The following is a 21,907-nucleotide window of genomic DNA, read 5'->3' as shown; positions in this document are numbered from 1 at the left end:
CAAAGGTGTGTGTGTGTGTGTGTGTGTGTGTGTGTGTGCAGAAAGGGGACTGAATGCAGAAATGGGCGCCTGCAAAGATCTGTACTCGCTGTGATGTGTGCATCATGTATTCCTCCTCACTGCTGTGTGTCACATTATCTTACTCATGTTTTATTCATCTGCTTTAAGAGACATTCAGAGTCTCATCATCATCACCGAGAGAGAGAGAGAGATGTTTCTGTCTCAGAAACCAAGACACTGATGTTTTAAAGATGGGACACTGTCAGCTGCTTCTCTGTCACTCAGCTCAGAGGTAACTGGTTGTGTAAACTGAGTCCTGCTTTAACACTGTGTGTGGAACGCTGCCACCTTCTGGTTCATTTAGGGAAACCTCTACATGACAGATGTAGCAGTGAGGAAGTAAGAGAAGATATTCCTTTAGTCGTCCCATAAAGGGGAAATGCAAAGTGTCACAGCAGCAAAGTAGATCATGCAAAACAGAATAAAGTAAACAAGAAAACATAAAATAGCAATTATTAAAAAGTTATTAGCATTTAAAACTAAAGAAAGTAAAATAAGCATATCTTATGAAGGTATATACAAAACTAAATAAGTACATTTACAAATATTTACAAAACCATGCAGTGAAAAATCTGCAGACTAGTAAGATTAGGGGTGAGTATTACAAAGAACCTCCCGATACGATACGCATCACGATACCTGGGTCACGATACGATATATCACCATATCCCAATATGGTGATATATTACGATACTCCACACAGTTAACTAAGAAAAAATAGGGATGCTGTATATTACACATAACTCAAAATTGAAAGGACAAATTAAGTCAAAACTATTTGATTGAAAACAACTTTTCCACTTTATTGTTTTTGAAATACTGAAGTTGTATTTTAGTTCCAACTTGGCTTAAATGTGAATTTTTGTTATTACAAAAATATGGATATCATATTGGAGGTCAAAGTGTCGCAATATATTGCTGTATCAATATTTTTTCACACCTCTAAGTAACATAGGTTTAAAACATATACGTATAGAACTGAGAAGATTGAAACATATTGTACATGTAAGGAGAGGGATGAAATCAGGATTGCATGGGGGAGATATTTCCCTTGAGTCCTTTATGGTGAGGTTATTGATGTTGATTGTAAAGTCTGACCACTGCAGGAAGAAAAGTAGGAAAAATACACCGACATGCAAAAGAAAAGCCGTGTTAGGGAAGTGAAACTCCCAAACTTTGTTTGTTTTTTATAGTAAATTGAATTAAAAGATTCTGACGTATTTTCAGTATTTAGTAAAATATGTTAACATGTTTAAAAAGGCTGCCTTTAGGGTTTTAAAAGAAAGAGTGGATGAAAATGTTTGCTATCATAAGATAAGAGATTCCTTTACTCGTCCCACAACGGGGAAATTCAAGTGTTACAGTAACAGAGTAGACAGTGCAAAAATATAAAGCATACAAGAGCCTATAAATTAACAATCATTAAACAGTTATTAGCAATTAAAATTGAAAAGGTAAAAAATAAGCACATCTTAAAATCACATATACATATATATATATATATTATTGGTTATATAGTCTGACCTCTGCAGGAAGAAAAGACCTGTGGTATCTCTCGGTGAGACACCGTGGACTAAAATAAAAAGTTAAAATTCTATTTCCAATAAAATCCAGGAAATATGAGAGCACTGGGAACACAGGAAGCAAGGTGACACAGCAAGTTGTAAGACTTGACATAATGAACTGACACAGAGGGAGGGAACACAGAGACTATACACACACACACACTGGGTAACGAGTAAGGGGACACAGAGACTATACACACACACACTGGGTAATGAGTAAGGGGACACAGAGACTATACACACACACTGGGTAACGAGTAAGGGGACACAGAGACTATACACACACTGGGTAACGAGTAAGGGGACACAGGTGAGAACAACAAGGAACAGGTGAAGGTAATCAAAGAGGAGGGAAAACACAGGAAGTAAAACTAAACTTAACAGATTATTCTATCAATCAATCTTTATTTATAAAGCACCTAATCCCAACAAAGACTCTTTCCAAACAGAGCAGGTCTAGACCGGACTCTATGTTCTATTATTTACAAAGACCCAACATCAAGACTGGATCAGATCCAGTCCCCTCTTCCAGACAGGACTCAGTCTGATCTCATCTTAATCCACCATGAGCAGAGCACTTTGCAGCATTTAGCAAGTTACAGTGACATGAAGCAGAATCCTGCCATGCATTGTGCATCCATCCACAAACATCACAGAGGAAACAAGAACACTAAAATAAACTCACGTCTCAACACCTCTGGTCCATTTTTGGGTCCAGCCTGTCTGCATGGTCTCCCCGCTCAGTCCTCAGGCCCAAATTAAGGTCCCAGCAGGTCTGACGGTGGGTGAGGTGCATGTTGGGAGAGGTGTGAGCAAAGGAGTGTGTGTGTGAGTGACAGGTGTGTGAAGGAGGCTGTGAGGTTACGTGGGCAGGGAGCCACATCACAGGGACACGACCTCTCTGCGGGACGTCTGCTCAGAGGACGAGAGGGTGACAAGAGACCGAGAGCAAATATATCTGGTGCTGCTGCAGAGGAGGATCTGAGTGAGGACGCTGTCAGCCTGCATCAGTACGGTTATAAGATTCATCACAAACAAGCACCTGATGCATTTACCTACAGGTCTTTACCTCACAGGGCCGACCAGAGAGCTTCCTGTTTAATGTCCCTAAACAGTGAGACTCTTTAAGGAAAAACTCAAGACTAACCTTTTTGATCTGACCTTTATCTTTGAGTAATTTATTTTTAGTCCTTTATTTTATTTTTCTGGTGTTTGTCTTATTTTATTTTATTTATTTAATGAATTAATATATTTGTTATCATAATTTAGATTCTAAAATATGTACATGATTTTTTTTAAATGTTTTTATTTAGTTGAATTTTTTAAAATGTATTTATTATCACTATTTTTTATCTATATACACACATGATTTTATTGAAATTATTTTTTTCTAATATATGTATATATTTATCGGTTTTATTTTTTTAATTTATTTAATTTATTTAATAATTTAATTAATATAAATGTTATCTTTATTTATATTATAATATATATATATAATTTATTTGAAATGATTTGATTTAATTGTATTTATTTATTTAAAGAATTTATCACCAATATTTTGATATATATACACATGATTTAATTGAAATGTATTTTTTTTTATTGTTTTAATTTTAATTTGATGCTTTTATTTAATTTTTCTTGTATTATCAGATTTTATTTTATTGTGATGATTTTATTCTATTTTATATTTCTGATATATATACTGTATATATATATTTTTATTTAGCATTATTTTTTTTCTGTGATTTTATTTTATTTATTTTATTTTATTGTATTTTTATTTTATTTTATTTTTCTAATATTTCTCTGATTTTTTTTACTGATTTTATTGTAATAATTTTTTATTTAATATCACTTTCCTCTGTGTTGTTTTCCTCTTGTTTTATTTCACCTGTTGCTCTTGTTTCCTGTCTCTCTGTTCTTCATGAAGCTCTCTGCTCTGTTCACGTTTGATTGTATGAAAGGTGATATTTAAATAAAGTTGAGTTCAGAGATTAAAGTATCTTCATCATACGACCGTACAGATGTAACCCCGTCCCTCAGTGGGATCGTCTCTCTGTGGGAAACACTGATGGATGTAAACTCCAGCTCCGTCCTATTTTTAGCCCTGCTGTATATTTAGTTTAATGTGTTTGACTCTCTCTCCTCATGAAGTCATCCCTCCTCTCTCATCCATCCATCGTCTCCATACAAGGCAACTCCAGCAGCCAGAAACAACATTCTTCTCCTGGGATGAACACGGCTCCTCCCGGCCTCTGAGACGAATCATATCGAGTTAAAAATAACGTCTGGAGGAAACGAGGGGCGCCGGGGGAAGACGTCCTGCAGCAGCAGCAGAGACGAGGTTTAAATACAAATATTAAAGATCTGCATGAAACAGGAGACAGCTAGGAGGGAGATCAATCCACACAGAGATCATCAATAACCAGGGAGTGATTATAAACAGTGCTGATGTCACAAACTAATCAATACAGCAAGAGATAATCTTCATGAATCAATAACAATTTATATTTCCATCCAATAGAATATTCAATAAGCTGTAAAAGTGTCACATGTGTTTGTTGCTGCAGCATGATTAACCTCTGTAACAACATCACACATTGATTTCTGAACGTCATCCACTTCTTCTTCTTCTTCTTCTTCTTCTTCTTCTTCTAAATCAAGCTTTCACTCCACGGAGGGTAGAAGAGTGATGGTTGATGGATGTGGAGGGACTTCTTTGAGCTCACTGAAGGACCAGGCCTTGATTTGAAGGACTCCAGAGTTAAAGGCTCTGGAGGAGGACCCCTGAGGCCTCTCTGGTGCACAGTGCTGCTGCCTCTCCTGCCCTCTCCATGGCACAGTTCCTCTTTCTTAAAACACACTCCCCTTGTATGCTCGTGTCCTTTCTTGGACGCTACATGATGCTCACTTCTCTCTTTTAAATGGAGAGTGACGTCACATTGAAGAGAACTCCTGAGTCTCTGCAGAGCTGGATAAAGGAGGATGATTGGACAGGAGCGTGGTGATGCAGAGCTGCAGAAGTCCTCGCTTTTTCAATAAATGCATGATGTGAAAATAAGCATTACTTTCTGTTATCTTTTATTAACTGGTGCACTGAAACTGGCTGCAAGATGCAACCACCAATAAGATCAGAAGAGGAGTACGAGCTCTGATTTTATTGTCACGTGGAAAAGCTTATAGATTCAAGATTGCAGGAAGGATGAGAGTGTTTGAAAAGACGTGGGGACCAGTGCTGAGACATTTAAGAATCATCCTGTCACACTGAAGGCTGTGTGTTCTACCTGTTTGACTCTGTCCTTTAATGTCTTGTATTTTCTTTATTTATATGTATTTTTACCCTCTAACATGAGTCTTGATTTCACTTTTTTGCCCATTATTATGTAAAAAATCCACTTAATAATAATAATTATTACTATGATTGTATGTATCAGATGTTCCTGTAATAAAGCTTGTTCTGTGCTCTTGTTCATCCTGAAGGTGTCAGACAGGTAAAGGTCAAAGGTCAGGTGCAGGCCTGTCCAGATCCTCTACACACCTTCAGGTTCATGGATCTGCTTTTTGAAGGAACTCTGCTGGTGGGAACAAACTCATACCTGTTCACTCTCTAGATCCTCATCCAGACCCAAAACTGAGGAACAGTTCCAGAGCTGAAGTCCACCACAGACTGCAGACTTCATCCACTAGAGGGTGCACACAAACCCGATGTGATGTGTGACTCTCTGAAACCAGCTCTCTCTCTCTCTCCTGTGGGTCCGGTCTCATGGGGTAAACAAAGAGGCTTTAGGGGTGAATAACCCCAGCTGGGGGAACGTGCTGGCTGGAATCCCTTTGTGCTGTGGAGGGGTCGCTGTGTTGTTCCAGTGAGCCGGGCGTCAGCACTAACAGCAGCTGGCACGCTCCCGGCTCTTACCGGCAAATCCCACTGAGTCATCAGCACGCTGCAGCTCTTTGTCTGCAGGTTTAGCTGAGCTCGGTGACCTCTGTGCTGATCTCCTGTCAGCCCGGTGTCAGAGGACCGTCTGCACCGGGCTGGACCGGAGAGGGGGACACAGAGACGGGACGGGCAGGGAGTCTGAGACAGATACAGGGTATGCATGCTCCTCAGTGATGCATGTCACCTGAGGGTGACTCCTTATTAGATGTATCATGTGGTTCTTTTTATGCAAAGAAAAATGACTAAAGAGTGAAAGTGTGTGCAAAGAGATCCTGCAGAGAAACACACCTCCAACTCTGACACTTGATTTATGTAAGCCCGACTAATCCTGATCCTGATCCTGATCCTGATCCTGATCCTGATCCTGATACTGATGTATTTCCCATACATTATAAGGATTCAGTGATGAATGTGAGGATGCAACAGATGTCCTATTTGTGTTCATGCTGGACTGATCGGCACAAATGCAGTATAATGATTTCAGTTTGTATTTGCATCTCACTTCAAGAGAGCTTGACCAAATGTTCCTGTTTTCAGAGTCCAGTAAAAGTTAGGATCCATGCACATCACTCCACCAATCCTTGTGCATTTAGTGCATTCATACTGAATCTGGAGCCAGGACCTCAAACTGTAACTACAGCACAAGTTAAGCTTGAAATCCAGCATGGATTCTCATCGTGTACCCGTAGACTAAATCACAGCATGTCATATTTATGAGGTGATTCTTAACTTGCTTCTTATTTATGTGATTTTGTTCATTTAAAGAATACTGGAAGCTTCGGTCTCCACTCTTGTTTTTGCTGTCGGTCCCCAGAGAGCGTCTTGAGTTTTAGACACGCTGCTCCTGCAGGAACCCTCTGCAGGAGAGTTCAGGTTTGAGTGAGCGTGTCTCTTTAAATGTTTTTAAAGCAGAGCATGATTCGTCTCTGTAACAACATCACACATTGATTTCTGAACGTCATCGACTTCTTCTCTTCACAACATCAATCTGTGTTTGTTTTTTAATCATCTTCAAACTGAACCTGAAGCCTCCGACGATGAGGAACGACAGCTCACTCATCTTCTCTGGATATCTGTCCATTAAAGGATTTCCTACAGACAGAAATTCAGACGGACGGACGGGAAGAGACGCTTAAACCAAACTGAAATGTGTTCACTGCTGTTCTGCAAAAACCTCCCTCAGGTTTAAAGAAGCTTTCACACAATGGATGGTAGAAGAGTGATGGATGATGATCAGGATGTTGAAGAGACTTCTTTGAGCTCCCTGAAGGACCAGACCTTTATTTGAAGGATGCCAGAGTAAAATGTTGTGGAGGAGGACCACTGAGGCCTCTCTGGTGCACAGTGCTGCTGCCTCTCCTGTCCTCATGGTAGAGTTCCTCTAGCTTAAAACACACTCCCCGTGGATGCTTGTGTCCTTTTGTAAGCATTACAGATTGAAGGTGTTGGAGGAAGATGAATCAGGCTGTAGACACTCTGACTGATGACTTCCTGTCATGTGATCCCTGATATGATGTCATGTTTTAGATCTCGGCTAGGTCACTCTGATAAAGGAGATTCTCTTCTCTGCTTCTCAGCGAGGTTTTCACGATTCAATAACATGTAAATTAAATCAATAAATCCAGCATGCATACATTTGCTTGCTGCAAGAAACTGCATGCAACAATAACTCAAGTCATTTGGAAAGTCTCTCTATTTCATGAACTTATTACCTCTGAAAATGTTCCATGTTGCTCTTGTTGCACAATCCTGCACACCTACATCTCTTTGCATCTTTATTTTGTAGTTTTTTCAAATTCTGTTGTGTCAGAATTTCTGTTTACATTCTTTTTCTGCCTCTTTTCATCAGTTTGTTGTTTGCAGCATCAAAGCTTTAGTGACTTAGCATTACATCCTGAGCCTGAGTCTCTGCTGTGTCTCGTACTTCCTGGAGGGGAGTTCTTGTTGAAATGCACAAAGATTAGTTTTTGTCACTCTGCTAAAGCTGCTGCTTTTTGCTTTCAGTCCTCAGAGAGCGTCTCGAGTTGGAGATACTCAGCTCCTGCAGCCTGGAACCTGAGTGTGTCTCCTTGAATGTTTCTAAAGCAGATTGAAGGCGTTGGAGGAAGATGCATCAGGCTGTAGATACTCTGACTGATGACTTCCTGTCATGTGATCCTGTCATGTGCTCCCTCCAACTTTGTTGGAGTGAGCTGCTGCTGCTGTCGACCAGAACACTCTGATAAAACAGATTCTGAATCTCAGTGAGGTTTTCCTGCTTAAAAACATTTAAAGATAATAAATTAATAAATCCAGCGTGCATATATTTGAATGCTGCAAGAAACTACATGCAACACGAACACAGATCCTTTTGAAAATCTCTCTATTTCATTAAATTATTACTTCTGAAGTGAATCCACGTTGCTCTTGTTGCACTATCCTGCACACCTACGTCTCTTTGCATCTTTATTTTGTAGTTTTTTCAAATGCTTTATTCTGTTCATTTTCATCAGTTTGTTGTTTTTGCAGAATCAAATCTTCAGTGACTTAGCATTAAATCCTGAGCCTGCTTCTCTGCTGTGTCTCGTAGTTCTTGTTGCAAAGCTCAAACTATGACCACAGTTTTTGCCTCTCTGCCACAGCAACAAGTTCCACACTTAGCAGAGAGACAGATGTTCTTTGAGGAATCATTCAAACCTTTTCTAATCTTTGAAATGCTGAAGAAAGTTTGCACATTGTGAGGCGTTTAAAGACTTTAGTGTACATGCAGTTTATCAAAGTCTGCAGGAACTAAAACAAAAGGTAAAGAAGGCCTGACAGCAGAATCAAACGTCCTCTTCTGGTGTCCAGAACAAAGAAAGGCTCGGTCATGAAGCGGGTGTCTGAGGTTGGTGCAGCTTTATTCAATCTTTGCAGAGTCACAGCGGGTCATCCAAAAGCCAAAGAGGGTCCAGTGTTTCATCATGATCTGTTCAAAGCTGTTTATTGGAGATCTCACACTGGTGGGGAGTCAGGTTTTGTTATCTAAGCCGGCACAACATCTCTTAGTAATGATTCCACTTCTGATGAACAGCAACCAAATACACAAGCAGAACATGTAGGGATGAACATACTCTGCACAATCGTCTTTATTCACTTCCAAACAACACGGTGTTCAACACAAACTCAAGGTCGGACAGTCTAGAAGTTCACCACGCGGCGATAGGAGCCCACGTTGGGGTTCATGGCGGCCCACTCGGTGTAGCGGCGGTACTCTCCCCTCTCCAGCAGGTACTGCCGGCCGCGGTAGTTTGGCAGCTCGTAGAAGACCCAGGCGCCCTCCTTCACCTGAGCGGAGTGGACCTCGTTGAAGTGCCAGTGATCGGAGAGGTTGCTCAGGTCTTCGGTGCTCTCGTACATCTGACCGCCGAAGTCAGGACGCTCGTAGACGCGGATAACGGAGGAGCCGGTGACCTGCAGGACAAAGATCAGGGTTTAACTCGCTGCACGGGGGGGGGACCTTAAGTGTGCATGACATGCTTCATGCTAGCTCTGATTAAAGTAATATGGCATCATGTTTTCAGCTACTATTTGTGTTTGCAGTCCAGCCTGGAATCAACCATCCTTTGACTTTTGACGGGCTGCAGGAGGAGATCGATCCCAACGAGCAGAGTCACACATGTGAGAGTTTAAAGTAACGTGCATGAATAATTTAACCCTTCAACCCTCACATTTGATTGAATAACGCTGAATAGGACATTTTCACCGGCATGGAAATATGAGACGTCCTCTTTTCTTTGTTTTTAGAGATCTTTCTAATTCAAAAAAGTTTAAAAAAGCAGGACATATTGGAGCTTTCAGACATTATCATCAGCATGAGGCTGTAAAATCATGCACATCTGCAATTTACAAGCTGACACCTCTTTGTTCTCGGTGGTTCGGCATGTAAAGGTATCAGAGTGTGCAACAAGGGTTTGTCTGCAAAAAAAAGACGTCTCCATCATTTTGCAGAAGCTGCATTTGTTTAGTGCATCCCTGAAAGCTTCAGTCAAAGTGTTAATGTCTGTCACTGACTCTGGATCTCAAGGTTAGGCTCAAACGTCTAAGGACAGCTTTCTGCAGCTTTGCAAACTCTTAAGTTTATGCAGTGTTCTTGTTGTGAAGATGAAAGTTTAACCCTCATAGTTTGTTGTCTGCTGCAAACCAGGAGGTAACTTTGACGCTAAACAGATGCTGCTGTTGTGTGTACTTGCACATATTTCTCAGGTGCCTGTAAATAAACACAGGAATGATATGACGTGCATCCTCTTCACGACCTCTGACACTCCTCTCTTGTGTTTTCTGATAACTTACATATCGTATCAGCCTGCAGGACCTGATGCTGTCGTTGTAGCCCATCCAGCGCTGGTAGTCTGGGTATTCCCCCCTGAGCAGGATGTACTGGTAGCCCAGGTAGTTTGGCCTTTCGTACAGGACCCAGGACCCAGTCTCCACACGGACTGAGTTACAGCGGCTGAAGTGAGTGTTCAGCTCCGGACAGTCGCTGCTGCATTCATAATATCGACCCTGGAAGTTTTTGTCTTCGTAAAACACGATCTGAAGGAAGACAGCAGATGTTCAGACATCTTTAACAAATGCATGACACATTAGATATTAAATATGATGCAAAGATTGAGTCTTAGGGGTTAGAGTTTTCTTTAAGCTATACAAGCTGCAGAGTTTAAACTTCTTAAAGAGATCATGTTCATAAACGATCGATCCTCTCGTCTCCTACCTTTCCCACACGGTCCATGATGAGGCCTCACACCAACTCTTGATAACGTCTGATAACCCCACCTTCACACACACAATCTTGTCTGCAGGCCTGCTACAGATTTATATATCCAGAGTATGTGGTCACACTGATGTGCACTGCCAGGCTCATCATTGTCATTTTAATTACCTCAGCATTTATATCTGCACAAAGGCTGATGCTGCAATTGTTTTAAAGAAAGCTGGGCTTCAAACAGTGTTTACTCACTGCTGCAGCCGCTGACCTGTGGATCTGCCAATGCCTGATTCCAGAAACGATTTTATTGATCCAATTAAATCGTCCCCCCGTGCGGCTGATGCTCAGCCGCTGAGGGCTGAAGTTGGCTTGTGGCCACATGGAGCTGTGGTGCAGGGTTTTAACATCTGTGCAGCAGGAGACAGGTGTATTCAGGGCGTCATGCTCCACCCTCTCACACCTCAGTCAGCTGACCGCTCGCTGACAAACGGCCGAGCAGAAGGTTCAATATTCTCTGCTTGCATCAGCTGCTCGGTGTGAACGGATGAAAAACATCAGAAGGTTCTCCTGCAGGGTGCACGAGAGGAGCGCCATGTATGACTCTGTTCATCCATCAGCTGATGAGTTTGAGTTTGAGAGACGGCTGAATAAACCTTTGAATGAAAGAGAGGAAATGTTTGGTTGTTTAGATGTTTGTGCACATGAATCAGTGAGGTTTGCATGTTGACACCTCACTGCATGCACCTTGTTGCAGGAAACCTTCATCCTTACACTGCGACGTAGAGGCATATAAAGAGTGTTTAATCGCCCACTCGGTGCAGAGTTTAAAGATCGCTGGTATCAGTCACGATGTTCTTCTACGGTGTTCAACATGACGGTCTGATAACACCGCCTGCTGACCCGGTACGCCCACGTCGTCCATCGTGTCTGTGTTCTCGTGTGGACAGAGAAATATTCATTAAGACTTCTCATGTGGATTCTTTTTGAAAACAGAGCGATGACTCCGTCTCTAAAGATATCTGTGTACATGTGGTCCTAAACTCAGACAGCAAGGCTTCATGATGAGTCCTGTGTGGAGAAGTTTAAGTGAAGCAGTTAGCTCCACTTAACCGTCCTGGTGAGTGTGTTTCAATCAGGAGAGACCAGGAGTGAAGGATTATACTGTCTTAGTTCAGTCAGTCAACTCATGCCGAGTTTCACTAACAAGGACAGGAGCATGCTGATGAAACCCTTTATGATCAGCTGATTTGAGCTTTTCTTGTAATGACGATTTCTGCTGCAGCTGATCGAAATAACATCACTCATTCATTCATTCATTCATTCATTCATTCATTTACTATAAGTGCTTCCAAACATCTTGTGGGAGGATAAATTGAAGGGAAACACAACACCTCATTTTAAAAATGTCCTAGAAATGTGGGAACATAGGGATGACCCCGCAAGGTCGACACCTTCTACATCTGACGTTGACCTTCTTGCTCTTACTGGTTTGTGGAAGCTTATTAGGAGGTCGGCCATAGCTTCTGGATACAACAGATCCCTCTTAAGAGAAGTCATTAAAGAAGGAGAGAAAGAAAGAGGAAGAAGAGGGAGGACAGCTATCTTCTCTGATGGACAACACGTCACCCCCCCTCCAGGAGACCAGAACAACACTAAGGAGCTCATTCAGTGACAGACTTCTTCACCTGCTGTGTCTCACAGAGAGATACCACAGGTCTTTTCTTCCTGCAGTGGTCAGACTCTATAACCAATAATATATATGGATATATAAATATGTTGTAGATATGCTTATTTTTTAATAATTGACATTTTATATGCTCTTGTTTGCTTTATACTCTTTTGCACTGTCTGCTTTGCTGCTGTGACACTTACATTTCCCTGTTGTGGGACGAATGAAGGACTATCTTATCTTATCTTATCTTATCTTATCTTATCTTATCTTATCTTATCTTATCTTATCTTATCTTATCTTATCTTATCTTATCTTATCTTATCTTATCTTATCTTATCTTATCTTATCTACAGGGTGCAGGATCTGAGAATGAGAGGAGAGGGATATGTTTGAATTTATAAGAGAGCTGTGTGATCCTGCTCCTGAAACTTTGGGATATAGCATCACTAAATCTTTCTCACTGCTGCAGGATTTGGTTTGAATTTGGCGTTGAGGCTCTGCACTCTTCAGTCCTCTCAGATGAACTTCACATGCAGATTGAAGAGTGATGGGATGATATCATAAACCGTCTGTAATCAGAGTGTTCAGGGGGATGCTGAAAGTTTGAGCGCAGCATTTGTGCAGGACAGTTGAGGTATTGGCAAAGTTTCAATGGAGCGTCTCATTGTGTGGATGATGATGCATGGGGAAATATGAAAGCAGTGCAGCAGTGGTCGCTTGTGGATATTTTCTTGAAACAGTCACATCTAACACCTTCCCCTCTTGCAGCAGTCACAGATATTAAAAATATAAATAAAGTGTTTGTCTTTCTGCTAAATGTCCAGTTTACTTTTAGAGACCATGAAGAGTCATCGCTGCTCATTTCAGTCTCCTTTATAACCACCTGACCTCCTCACAGGAGCTTTAAGACACACATACAGACAGCTGAGGTGATGTGTTGTTGAATTTGGTTAAATGCATGACTCTGGTATATTTTTATGATGCAGAATAAAATAAGATCTGAAAGAAACTTCACTCAGTCCTTCACAAACAGCATCAAACACATTTATTACCATGCTTTCCTGCAGCTACATTATCCTCCTGATGGAGCCCACGATGGCTCTCAGAGCCCCCCACTCTGAGGGGTGGGAGTAGTCTCCTTTCTCCAGCAGGTACTGACGACCACAGAAGTTTGGGTGTTCGAAGAAAACCCAGCAGCCCCCGAGGACTCTACAGGACTGGACTTCTTGTCTGTATACTTTCTCCTGTACGGACTTCATGTTTTCTGTCACCTCAAAGGACTGTCCTCCAAAGTTAGGCCGGTCGAAGAGCTTCAGCTTGTACGGCCCTTTAGCCTGAAACAGAATCAGAGTGAGGATTGAGTTTAATCCAAAGATATACAGAGTGTTTATTTTTCACTGGCTTACGCTTTTGATGATCTTGCAGGATCTGACGCAGTCGTTGAAGCCCATCCAGCGGTGGTAGTCCTTGTACTCCCCTGGACCGATGACGTACTGGTACCCCATGAAGTTGTTGCGCTCGTACAGAACCCACCAGCCTCCTTCCACCTTCACAGAGTTGCATCGTCGGATGTAGCCGTGCAGGTCGATGGAGTCCCCTTTGCAGTCGTAGGACTTCCCCTGGAAGTCCCGGTCCTCGAAGAACACAATCTGAAAGAGAACAAACACGCTTAAACTCTTTCACACATCATCCCCCCGTCTCTTTGTTCCCTCGTTTAGAAGGAGTTTAATCCTCACCTTCTCCATCTGTCACGCTTAATGCACTACATGCTGTAACAAACACAGTACTCTTTATAGATGGCCGAGACAATACTACCAAATGCATGCTTAGCAGTGCGTGTAACCTTTATTACAATTCAAATCTCATCTAGAGTCTGCCCATTGTTCTTACTCGCTCTATTCCCCGTCCACACACAATGGTTGTTTAGCAGTGCCAAGTCTCTAAACAGCTGCTCAGTCCAAACGCTGCTTCACCCGGGTTTCATTTAAACGATCTTATACTGAGGTCTAGTGCAAACCGCTGACACGGGTCACCTCTCCCACCAGGGACTCAGAGTCAATTAGGAAGTCACTGCATTAAACACAGACATGGCTCTGTAGTGGAAGTCACTGCATCAAACACAGACATGACTCTGTAGTGGAAGTCACTGCATCAAACACAGACATGACTCTGTAGTGGAAGCCACTGCATTAAACACAGACATGACTCTGTAGTGGAAGTCACTGCATTAAAAACAGACATGACTCTGTAGTGGAAGTCACTGCATTATAAACAGACATGACTCTGCAGTGGAAGTCACTGCATTAAACACAGACATGACTCTGTAGTGGAAGTCACTGCATTATAAACAGACATGACTCTGTAGTGGAAGTCACTGCATTAAACAGACATGACTCTGTAGTGGAAGTCACTGCATTAAAAACAGACATGACTCTGTAGTGGAAGTCACTGCATTAAACACAGACAAGACTCTGTAGTGGAAGTCACTGCATTAAAAACAGACATGACTCTGTAGTGGAAGTCACTGTATTAAACACAGACGTGACTCTGTAGTGGAAGTCACTGCATTAAACACAGACATGACTCTGTAGTGGAAGTCACTGCATTATAAACAGACATGACTCTGTAGTGGAAGTCACTGTATTAAACACAGACGTGACTCTGTAGTGGAAGTCACTGCATTAAACACAGACATGACTCTGTAGTGGAAGTCACTGCATTATAAACAGACGTGACTCTGTAGTGGAAGTCACTGCATTAAACACAGACATGACTCTGTAGTGGAAGTCACTGCATTAAAAACAGACATGACTCTGTAGTGGAAGTCACTGCATTAAACACAGACATGACTCTGTAGTGGAAGTCACTGCATTAAAAACAGACATGACTCTGTAGTGGAAGTCACTGCATTAAAAACAGACATGACTCTGTAGTGGAAGTCACTGCATTAAACACAGACATGACTCTGTAGTGGAAGTCACTGCATTAAACACAGACATGACTCTGTAGTGGAAGTCACTGCATTAAAAACAGACATGACTCTGTAGTGGAAGTCACTGCATTAAACACAGACATGACTCTGTAGTGGAAGTCACTGCATTAAAAACAGACATGACTCTGTAGTAGAAGTCACTGCATTAAACACAGACATGACTGTAGTGGCAGTCACTGCATTAAAAACAGACATGACTCTGTAGTGGAAGTCACTGCATTAAAAACAGACATGACTCTGTAGTGGAAGTCACTGTATTAAACACAGACATGACTCTGTAGTGGAAGTCACTGCATTAAAAACAGACATGACTCTGTAGTGGAAGTCACTGCATTAAACACAGACATGACTCTGTAGTGGAAGTCACTGCATTAAAAACAGACATGACTCTGTAGTAGAAGTCACTGCATTAAACACAGACATGACTGTAGTGGAAGTCACTGCATTAAAAACAGACATGACTCTGTAGTGGAAGTCACTGCATTAAAAACAGACATGACTCTGTAGTGGAAGTCACTGTATTAAACACAGACATGACTCTGTAGTGGAAGTCACTGCATTAAAAACAGACATGACTCTGTAGTGGAAGTCACTGCATTAAACACAGACATGACTCTGTAGTAGAAGTCACTGCATTAAACACAGACATGACTCTGTAGTGGAAGTCACTGCATTAAACACAGACATGACTCTGTAGTGGAAGTCACTGCATTAAAAACAGACATGACTCTGTAGTGGAAGTCACTGCATTAAAAACAGACATGACTCTGTAGTGGAAGTCACTGCATTAAACACAGACATGACTCTGTAGTGGAAGTCACTGCATTAAAAACAGACATGACTCTGTAGTGGAAGTCACTGCATTAAACACAGACATGACTCTGTAGTGGAAGTCACTGCATTAAAAACAGACATGACTCTGTAGTAGAAGTCACTGCATTAAACACAGACATGACTGTAGTGGAAGTCACTGCATTAAAAACAGACATGACTCTGTAGTGGAAGTCACTGCATTAAAAACAGACATGACTCTGTAGTGGAAGTCACTGTATTAAACACAGACATGACTCTGTAGTGGAAGTCACTGCATTAAAAACAGACATGACTCTGTAGTGGAAGTCACTGCATTAAACACAGACATGACTCTGTAGTAGAAGTCACTGCATTAAACACAGACATGACTCTGTAGTGGAAGTCACTGCATTAAACACAGACATGACTCTGTAGTGGAAGTCACTGCATTAAACACAGACATGACTCTGTAGTGGAAGTCACTGCATTAAACACAGACATGACTCTGTAGTGGAAGTCACTGCATTAAACAAAGACATGACTCTGTAGTGGAAGTCACTGCATTAAAAACAGACATGACTCTGTAGTGGAAGTCACTGCATTAAACACAGACATGACTCTGTAGTGGAAGTCACTGCATTAAACACAGACATGACTCTGTAGTGGAAGTCACTGCATTAAACACAGACATGACTCTGTAGTGGAAGTCACTGCATCCACAAATGCAGGTTAAAACTGAACAAAGAGTAAACTATATATAAACCTGATCCAGAACCACAGAGACTTCTCTGGACCTGAGCCCGTTTAAGATGGACCTGAAGTGGAAAACTGTCCTGTGGTCTGATTAATCTGACATTCTTTTTGGAAATCCTGGACGCTGTGGAGGAGAGGGACCACCCGGCTTGTTATCAGCTCACAGGTCAAAGCCAGCGTCCCTGATGGCATGGGGAGCTTCCACATCTGTGAAGGCTCCATTAATGCTGAACTATATCTACAGGTTTAGGAGCAACACATGCTGCCATCCAGACTATGATGTCTTCAGGTAGACCTTACAGATTTCAGCAAGACAACACCAAACCACATTCTGCACGGACTACAACAGCATGGCTCTGTAGTGGAAGAGTCCTGCCTGCAGTCCTGACTCGTCCCCCATTGAAAACATAAAAATATGACAAAGGAGACCCTGAACTGTTGAGCAGCTGAAATCCTCTATCAGGCAAGAATGGGACACTTTAAAGTCCAGAACCTGGTCTCTTGGGTTCACCAGCGTTTACAGAGTGTTGTTAAAGACGAGCTGATGAACAGGAAACATGTTTAAGATGTGCATGTGTTTGTTCAGTTTGCTGCACAGGGATGTAGATCAGATCTGTCTCATGCAGAACATGCTGTCAGCCTGGAGGTGTGTTCATGCAGTCGATCTTATACATGTTTCAGTAACACTTTCTATGAACCCAGCACGTATGATGCTTCATAGGCTAAGTTATAAAGCCCTAGAAGTAGGCGTAGTATCAGGCTCCTCCTCCCTAATGATGCAACATGATATCTGGCACTTGTTTGCTGTTGGGACACGATGTAAAACAAGAGAACACATTTTATATTTTATCATTTTAAATGAATAAACATCGGTTTCATCCACGACCATGACTGTAGCATGGCAACAGTGGAGGGGGATTATAGAGCGCCAGCTTCTAGAGTGCCGGGGGGTCGGGGTTCTTAAAGAGACAGTAGCTGAAATGCATGTTTTTAAAGACAGCAGCCTGAGATCAGTAAAGAGTGTGTGAGCTGTGAGTCGTGAGCTCTCAGAGGGGCGAGATGAAGACTGAACATGAGGATGATCCTCCTCTCTCAGTCTCTCTGTGACTGTAAACAGACCAGACTGAACACTGCTGCAGAAATAAGAACCAGACGACACTGATCAGGAAAGAGGTGCTTTTATTCATGTGAGTGTGACACTCAGGATTCAGGATTCAGGATTCAGGGGAGGGGAACGGGTCCAGGACTAGAGGGCAGATGGGAGGCAGAAAGTCTTATCCTTCCAGAACTACACATTTTTACAGAGGGGGTTCTAGAACTTCATAGATGTTCCAGAACTTGGCATTAAGATTCTAGAAGTGTTGACATGAATTTAGAGTTGTGTTTACCCTGGGGCTCTGGAACCTGGTTCTAGAGCTTCCGGGGCTGCGAGTTCCGGAAGTGGTTGTTGTTTAGAGCTCTAGAACTCTGCCGGCCTCAGTTAGCATTACACTCATTACATAACTGTAGAGCCCAGGTTGGTTGATCTAATACTCTCTGACCATGCGGAAGGACCCTGCGGCTGGGGAGGCGGCGCCCCAGTCGGTGTAGCAGTGGTACTCTCCAGGTTCCAGGAAGTACTGGTGTCCATGGTAGTTGGACTGCTCGTACAGGACCCAGGCGCCGTCCATCACCACGCAGGAGTAGAACTCCTGGACCTTGAGGGCGTCGTACACCGATGGGCAGTCATCGACGCACTCCGCAGACAGACCTCCAAAGTCCTGTTTGTCGTAGAACCGGACCTTCCAGGACTTTCCGTACACCTTGAAAAGAAACACAGGTCATGAAGTCAGTCTGTAGTGGATCTGTTTTCCCTCTTTGCTGGAGTTCTCCTCCACAAATGGGTTTCTTGGCTGTTGTCCTAGTCTCCTTCAATAATTGATGTGCATGGGCATGGGCATAAAGCACCCTGCTGCCAACTCATGAGCCTTTTATCTCTCCTTTTTCTCTGGCGGCCTCTGACTGATTATGGTTTGGTTGGTGTACTCAGCGGTATTTTACTGGTGCTGGACACTCTCCTGCAAATAATTAACCCAAAACCATGTCATGTCCTAGATTTACTGCAGAGTGCTACCCAGTGTGATCTTCTCTCTGCCATGGTGCAGTCTGCGTACCGTGCTTTAATACAACAGGTGCACCAACGGCCCTCTGACAGGACTCTTACATCATTTCCTGCAATGACTCTCAAAGCTTCTGCAACGATCTAAAAAGCATCTGATGGTTTTCGAGCTTACATTTTTGATAAAGCGACAGGACTTGATGCTGTCACTGAACCCCATCCACTGGTGTTGGTCGTGGTACTCCCCGGGGGTCAGGATGTACTGGTTGCCTGTGTAGTTGGGACGCTCGTACAGCACCCAGCAGCCACTCTCCACCTTGATGGAGTTGCAGCGACTGAAGTAGGAGCGCAGGTCCGGGCAGTCAGTGCTGCACTCGAAGCTCCGCCCTTGGTAATTCTTGTCCTCGAAGAATGCGATCTGAAAGGAAGGAAACAGAGACAGACTCTGGGTAACTGTCTCTCACATGCCTGACTGTCTCCCTGAAACCTTTGCAAACAGCCTCTGCTCCTTACCTTCCCCATTGTTGTTGGTGTCGCTTGCCTCCCAGGCAGCTGCAGCTGTGCTGTGGTTTATATCGAAATGCAGAATGTGCAGACGAGGGGAAGCTTTTGTCATCTAAATTACTTTGATTTGCATATCAGCAAAATGGTTTGGTCAAGTTTGATTTCCCTTTGTCCACATGTGATAGCCCCGATCAAAGAATTGCCAAAACGGACATCAAACAACTCTCATGAAGACCAACATGTTGATGCTGTGTGTGTTGTTTCCTCTGAGTTTCACCTTGTTTCAGGATTTCTTTCCATCAGCAGTTTTTATGTTCTCTCTTCCTTCTCCTTCTTTTTGCAGGATGATGTTATAATAAAGAGTCAGGAGGGTCCAAAGTGATCTTTAACACTTTGAGATGATTGTGTTTCTGCACCTTTAATATTTTGTACTTCAGTGCCGTGTTCCTGAAATGCACCAGAGGGCCACACTCATCAGAGGACCAGCTGGTGGGACAGGTTGTTGTACCCAAACCCTAACCCTAGGTTGGGTCATAGATAACCAGAGAAGCAGCAGCATGCATGAAAAGAGATGAAGAGCTCCAACAAGCCATCAGAGCCACCTTTCCTCTCTGTATTTTTTATCTGTGGGAGTTTTCTGATGCTTCTGTTGACTTATTCAGAGTTGGCAGCACATCATGAAGGCCAGGTCTGAACTCAAACATTGTGGATTACTGCAAAGCACCATCAGCCTCTTGGACTTCAGGATGCACCTTTCAGGAGGACGTCCTTGGACCTGCTTGCTTTGGTCTCACTGAGCGACTTCTGCTAAAACAAATGGCGTCCATAGCAACACATCACTGATATGAAACTCTCTTACCCAGTTTTCTTTAGACCTGTTAGATAAAAGGGTCCATTTTGCTCATTTGTGAAAAAGCAAACACACACTTCTGTCAGGATTTGATAAGGAAGGATGAAGCGCCAAATTTACATCGAATTCACCTAAAGGCTGATTTATACTGCTGCATCAAATTGACGGCGTAGCCTAAGCCGGGGGTCTGCGTAGCTCCCGTACCTTCGCAGGGGTCTACACACATAGCTGACGGGCACCTCCTCCAAAATGTAACTACAAGTAGAGTTGACGTGGACCACAAGCCCTGTGATTGGTCCACTCAGCAGCTTGTAGCCCTGCTCATCGTCCGTGTATTTCCTCTCCTCCTCTCTATCCTTCATGTAATCATGTCTGTATGATAAACAGCAACATGTATCAGCTGTAGATTAACAGAACACGCTCTAAATCTCTGAGGAAAAGGAAACAGAGATCGTAGCGGGGCCGGAAGCAGGCGACCGGCTATCAGAGAGACCACACTGCCCTCTAGAGTTTAGGAGGAGAATTGCTGAGCGACACGGACACATCGACGCACAAGTATGTGGGGCTCATGTCCGCGTCGGCCCCTGCTGCGTAGGGGAGACGCAGAAGTATAAATCAGCCTTAAGAAGCACTTTTGTGGGGCACCGTTGGTCCAGCGGTGCAGAGGCCATAGTTGTGGTTGCATGTTGGATTCCTGGCCTCCACTATTTGTTGCATGTTCCCCCCGCTCTCTGTGCCGTACATTTCCTGTCTCTCTTCTGTTGCTCTTTTAAATAAAGGCAAAATGCCCCAAAAATATAACTTTAAAAAATAAAAAAGACTCACTTTTAATTTGTCTTTATGTCACAGAGAAAATGAGCTGCACACCAGTGTGACTGCAGCACCTGTAAAAAGATGTATTTATCATATATCTTTATTTACTGTAGTGATAAGCAATGTACTGTATTATAGGATTAGTGTCCAGTTATGTTCTACTGCACTGACCAGTAGGAGGCAGCATATACCTTTTATAGCACAAGAAAGGAAAACACTCAGAAGAAGCTCCAGAAAGTATAGTCTGAGCCCATGTTGAAGTAGTCTGAGCCCATGTTGAAGTGGTCTGAGCCCATGTTGAAGTGGTCTGAGCCCATGTTGAAGTGGTCTGAGCCCATGTTGAAGTGGTCTGAGCCCATGTTGAAGTGGTCTGAGCCCATGTTGAAGTGGTCTGAGCCCATGTTGAAGTGGTCTGAGCCCATGTTGAAGTGGTCTGAGCCCATGTTGAAGTAGTCTGAGCCCATGTTGAGGTAGTCTGAGCCCAAAAAAGCTCCAGAAAGTAGTCTGAGCCCATGTTGAAGTGGTCTGAGCCCATGTTGAAGTGGTCTGAGCCCATGTTGAAGTAGTCTGAGCCCATGTTGAGGTAGTCTGAGCCCATTTTGAAGTGGTCTGAGCCCATGTTGAAGTGGTCTGAGCCCATGTTGAAGTGGTCTGAGCCCATGTTGAAGTGGTCTGAGCCCATGTTGAAGTGGTCTGAGCCCATGTTGAAGTGGTCTGAGCTCATGTTGAAGTGGTCTGAGCTCATGTTGAAGTAGTCTGAGCTCATGTTGAAGTAGTCTGAGCCCATGTTGAAGTGGTCTGAGGCCCATGTTGAAGTGGTCTGAGCCCATGTTGAAGAAGTCTGAGCCCATGTTGAAGTAGTCTGAGCCCATGTTGAAGTGGTCTGAGCCCATGTTGAAGTAGTCTGAGCCCATGTTGAAGTGGTCTGAGCCCATGTTGAAGTAGTCTGAGCTCATGTTGAAGTAGTCTGAGCCCATGTTGAAGTAGTCTGAGCTCATGTTGAAGTAGTCTGAGCCCATGTTGAAGTGGTCTGAGCCCATGTTGAAGTGGTCTGAGCCCATGTTGAAGTGGTCTGAGCCCATGTTGAAGTGGTCTGAGCCCATGTTGAAGTGGTCTGAGCCCATGTTGAAGTGGTCTGA

General features: G+C 43.0%; 4 protein-coding genes across 4 annotated transcripts in view; all 4 read right to left on the bottom strand.

Annotated features, from left to right (window-relative positions):
- LOC117820656 (diacylglycerol kinase beta) overlaps positions 1–2,437 on the bottom strand; it is a 294,341-nt gene extending 291,904 nt beyond the window's left edge. Inside the window, exon 1 of the mRNA XM_034694505.1 lies at positions 2,311–2,437. The gene's annotated coding sequence lies outside the window, so the exon portion shown is untranslated. The remainder of the gene's footprint in view (positions 1–2,310) is intronic.
- A 5,826-nt stretch (positions 2,438–8,263) lies between these two features.
- On the bottom strand, positions 8,264–10,419 carry LOC117820407 (gamma-crystallin B-like). Its single transcript, XM_034694156.1, has 3 exons — positions 10,301–10,419; positions 9,880–10,122; positions 8,264–9,000 (listed from the first exon to the last, which is right to left on the bottom strand). Exons 1-3 carry the CDS (start codon positions 10,316–10,318, stop codon positions 8,728–8,730), a joined length of 534 nt encoding a protein of 177 aa, XP_034550047.1. The 5' UTR covers positions 10,319–10,419; the 3' UTR covers positions 8,264–8,727.
- Positions 10,420–12,996: 2,577 nt separating this feature from the next.
- LOC117820588 (gamma-crystallin S-1-like) lies at positions 12,997–13,889 on the bottom strand. The gene is made up of 3 exons (XM_034694404.1): positions 13,703–13,889; positions 13,373–13,615; positions 12,997–13,300 (listed from the first exon to the last, which is right to left on the bottom strand). The coding sequence occupies exons 1-3, from the start codon at positions 13,709–13,711 to the stop codon at positions 13,034–13,036; spliced, it is 519 nt and encodes a 172-aa protein (XP_034550295.1). The 5' UTR covers positions 13,712–13,889; the 3' UTR covers positions 12,997–13,033.
- A 3,776-nt stretch (positions 13,890–17,665) lies between these two features.
- Positions 17,666–19,709, bottom strand: LOC117820416 (gamma-crystallin M2-like). Its single transcript, XM_034694164.1, has 3 exons — positions 19,115–19,709; positions 18,777–19,019; positions 17,666–18,305 (listed from the first exon to the last, which is right to left on the bottom strand). Exons 1-3 carry the CDS (start codon positions 19,121–19,123, stop codon positions 18,030–18,032), a joined length of 528 nt encoding a protein of 175 aa, XP_034550055.1. The 5' UTR covers positions 19,124–19,709; the 3' UTR covers positions 17,666–18,029.
- Between the last annotated feature and the right edge of the window lie 2,198 nt (positions 19,710–21,907).

This window comes from Notolabrus celidotus, chromosome 10 (genome assembly GCF_009762535.1).
Source record: "Notolabrus celidotus isolate fNotCel1 chromosome 10, fNotCel1.pri, whole genome shotgun sequence".
Classification (NCBI taxonomy): Eukaryota; Metazoa; Chordata; class Actinopteri; order Labriformes; family Labridae; genus Notolabrus; species Notolabrus celidotus.
Note: the sequence above shows the minus strand (reverse complement) of the source record. Positions and strands in the feature narration are given on the sequence as shown.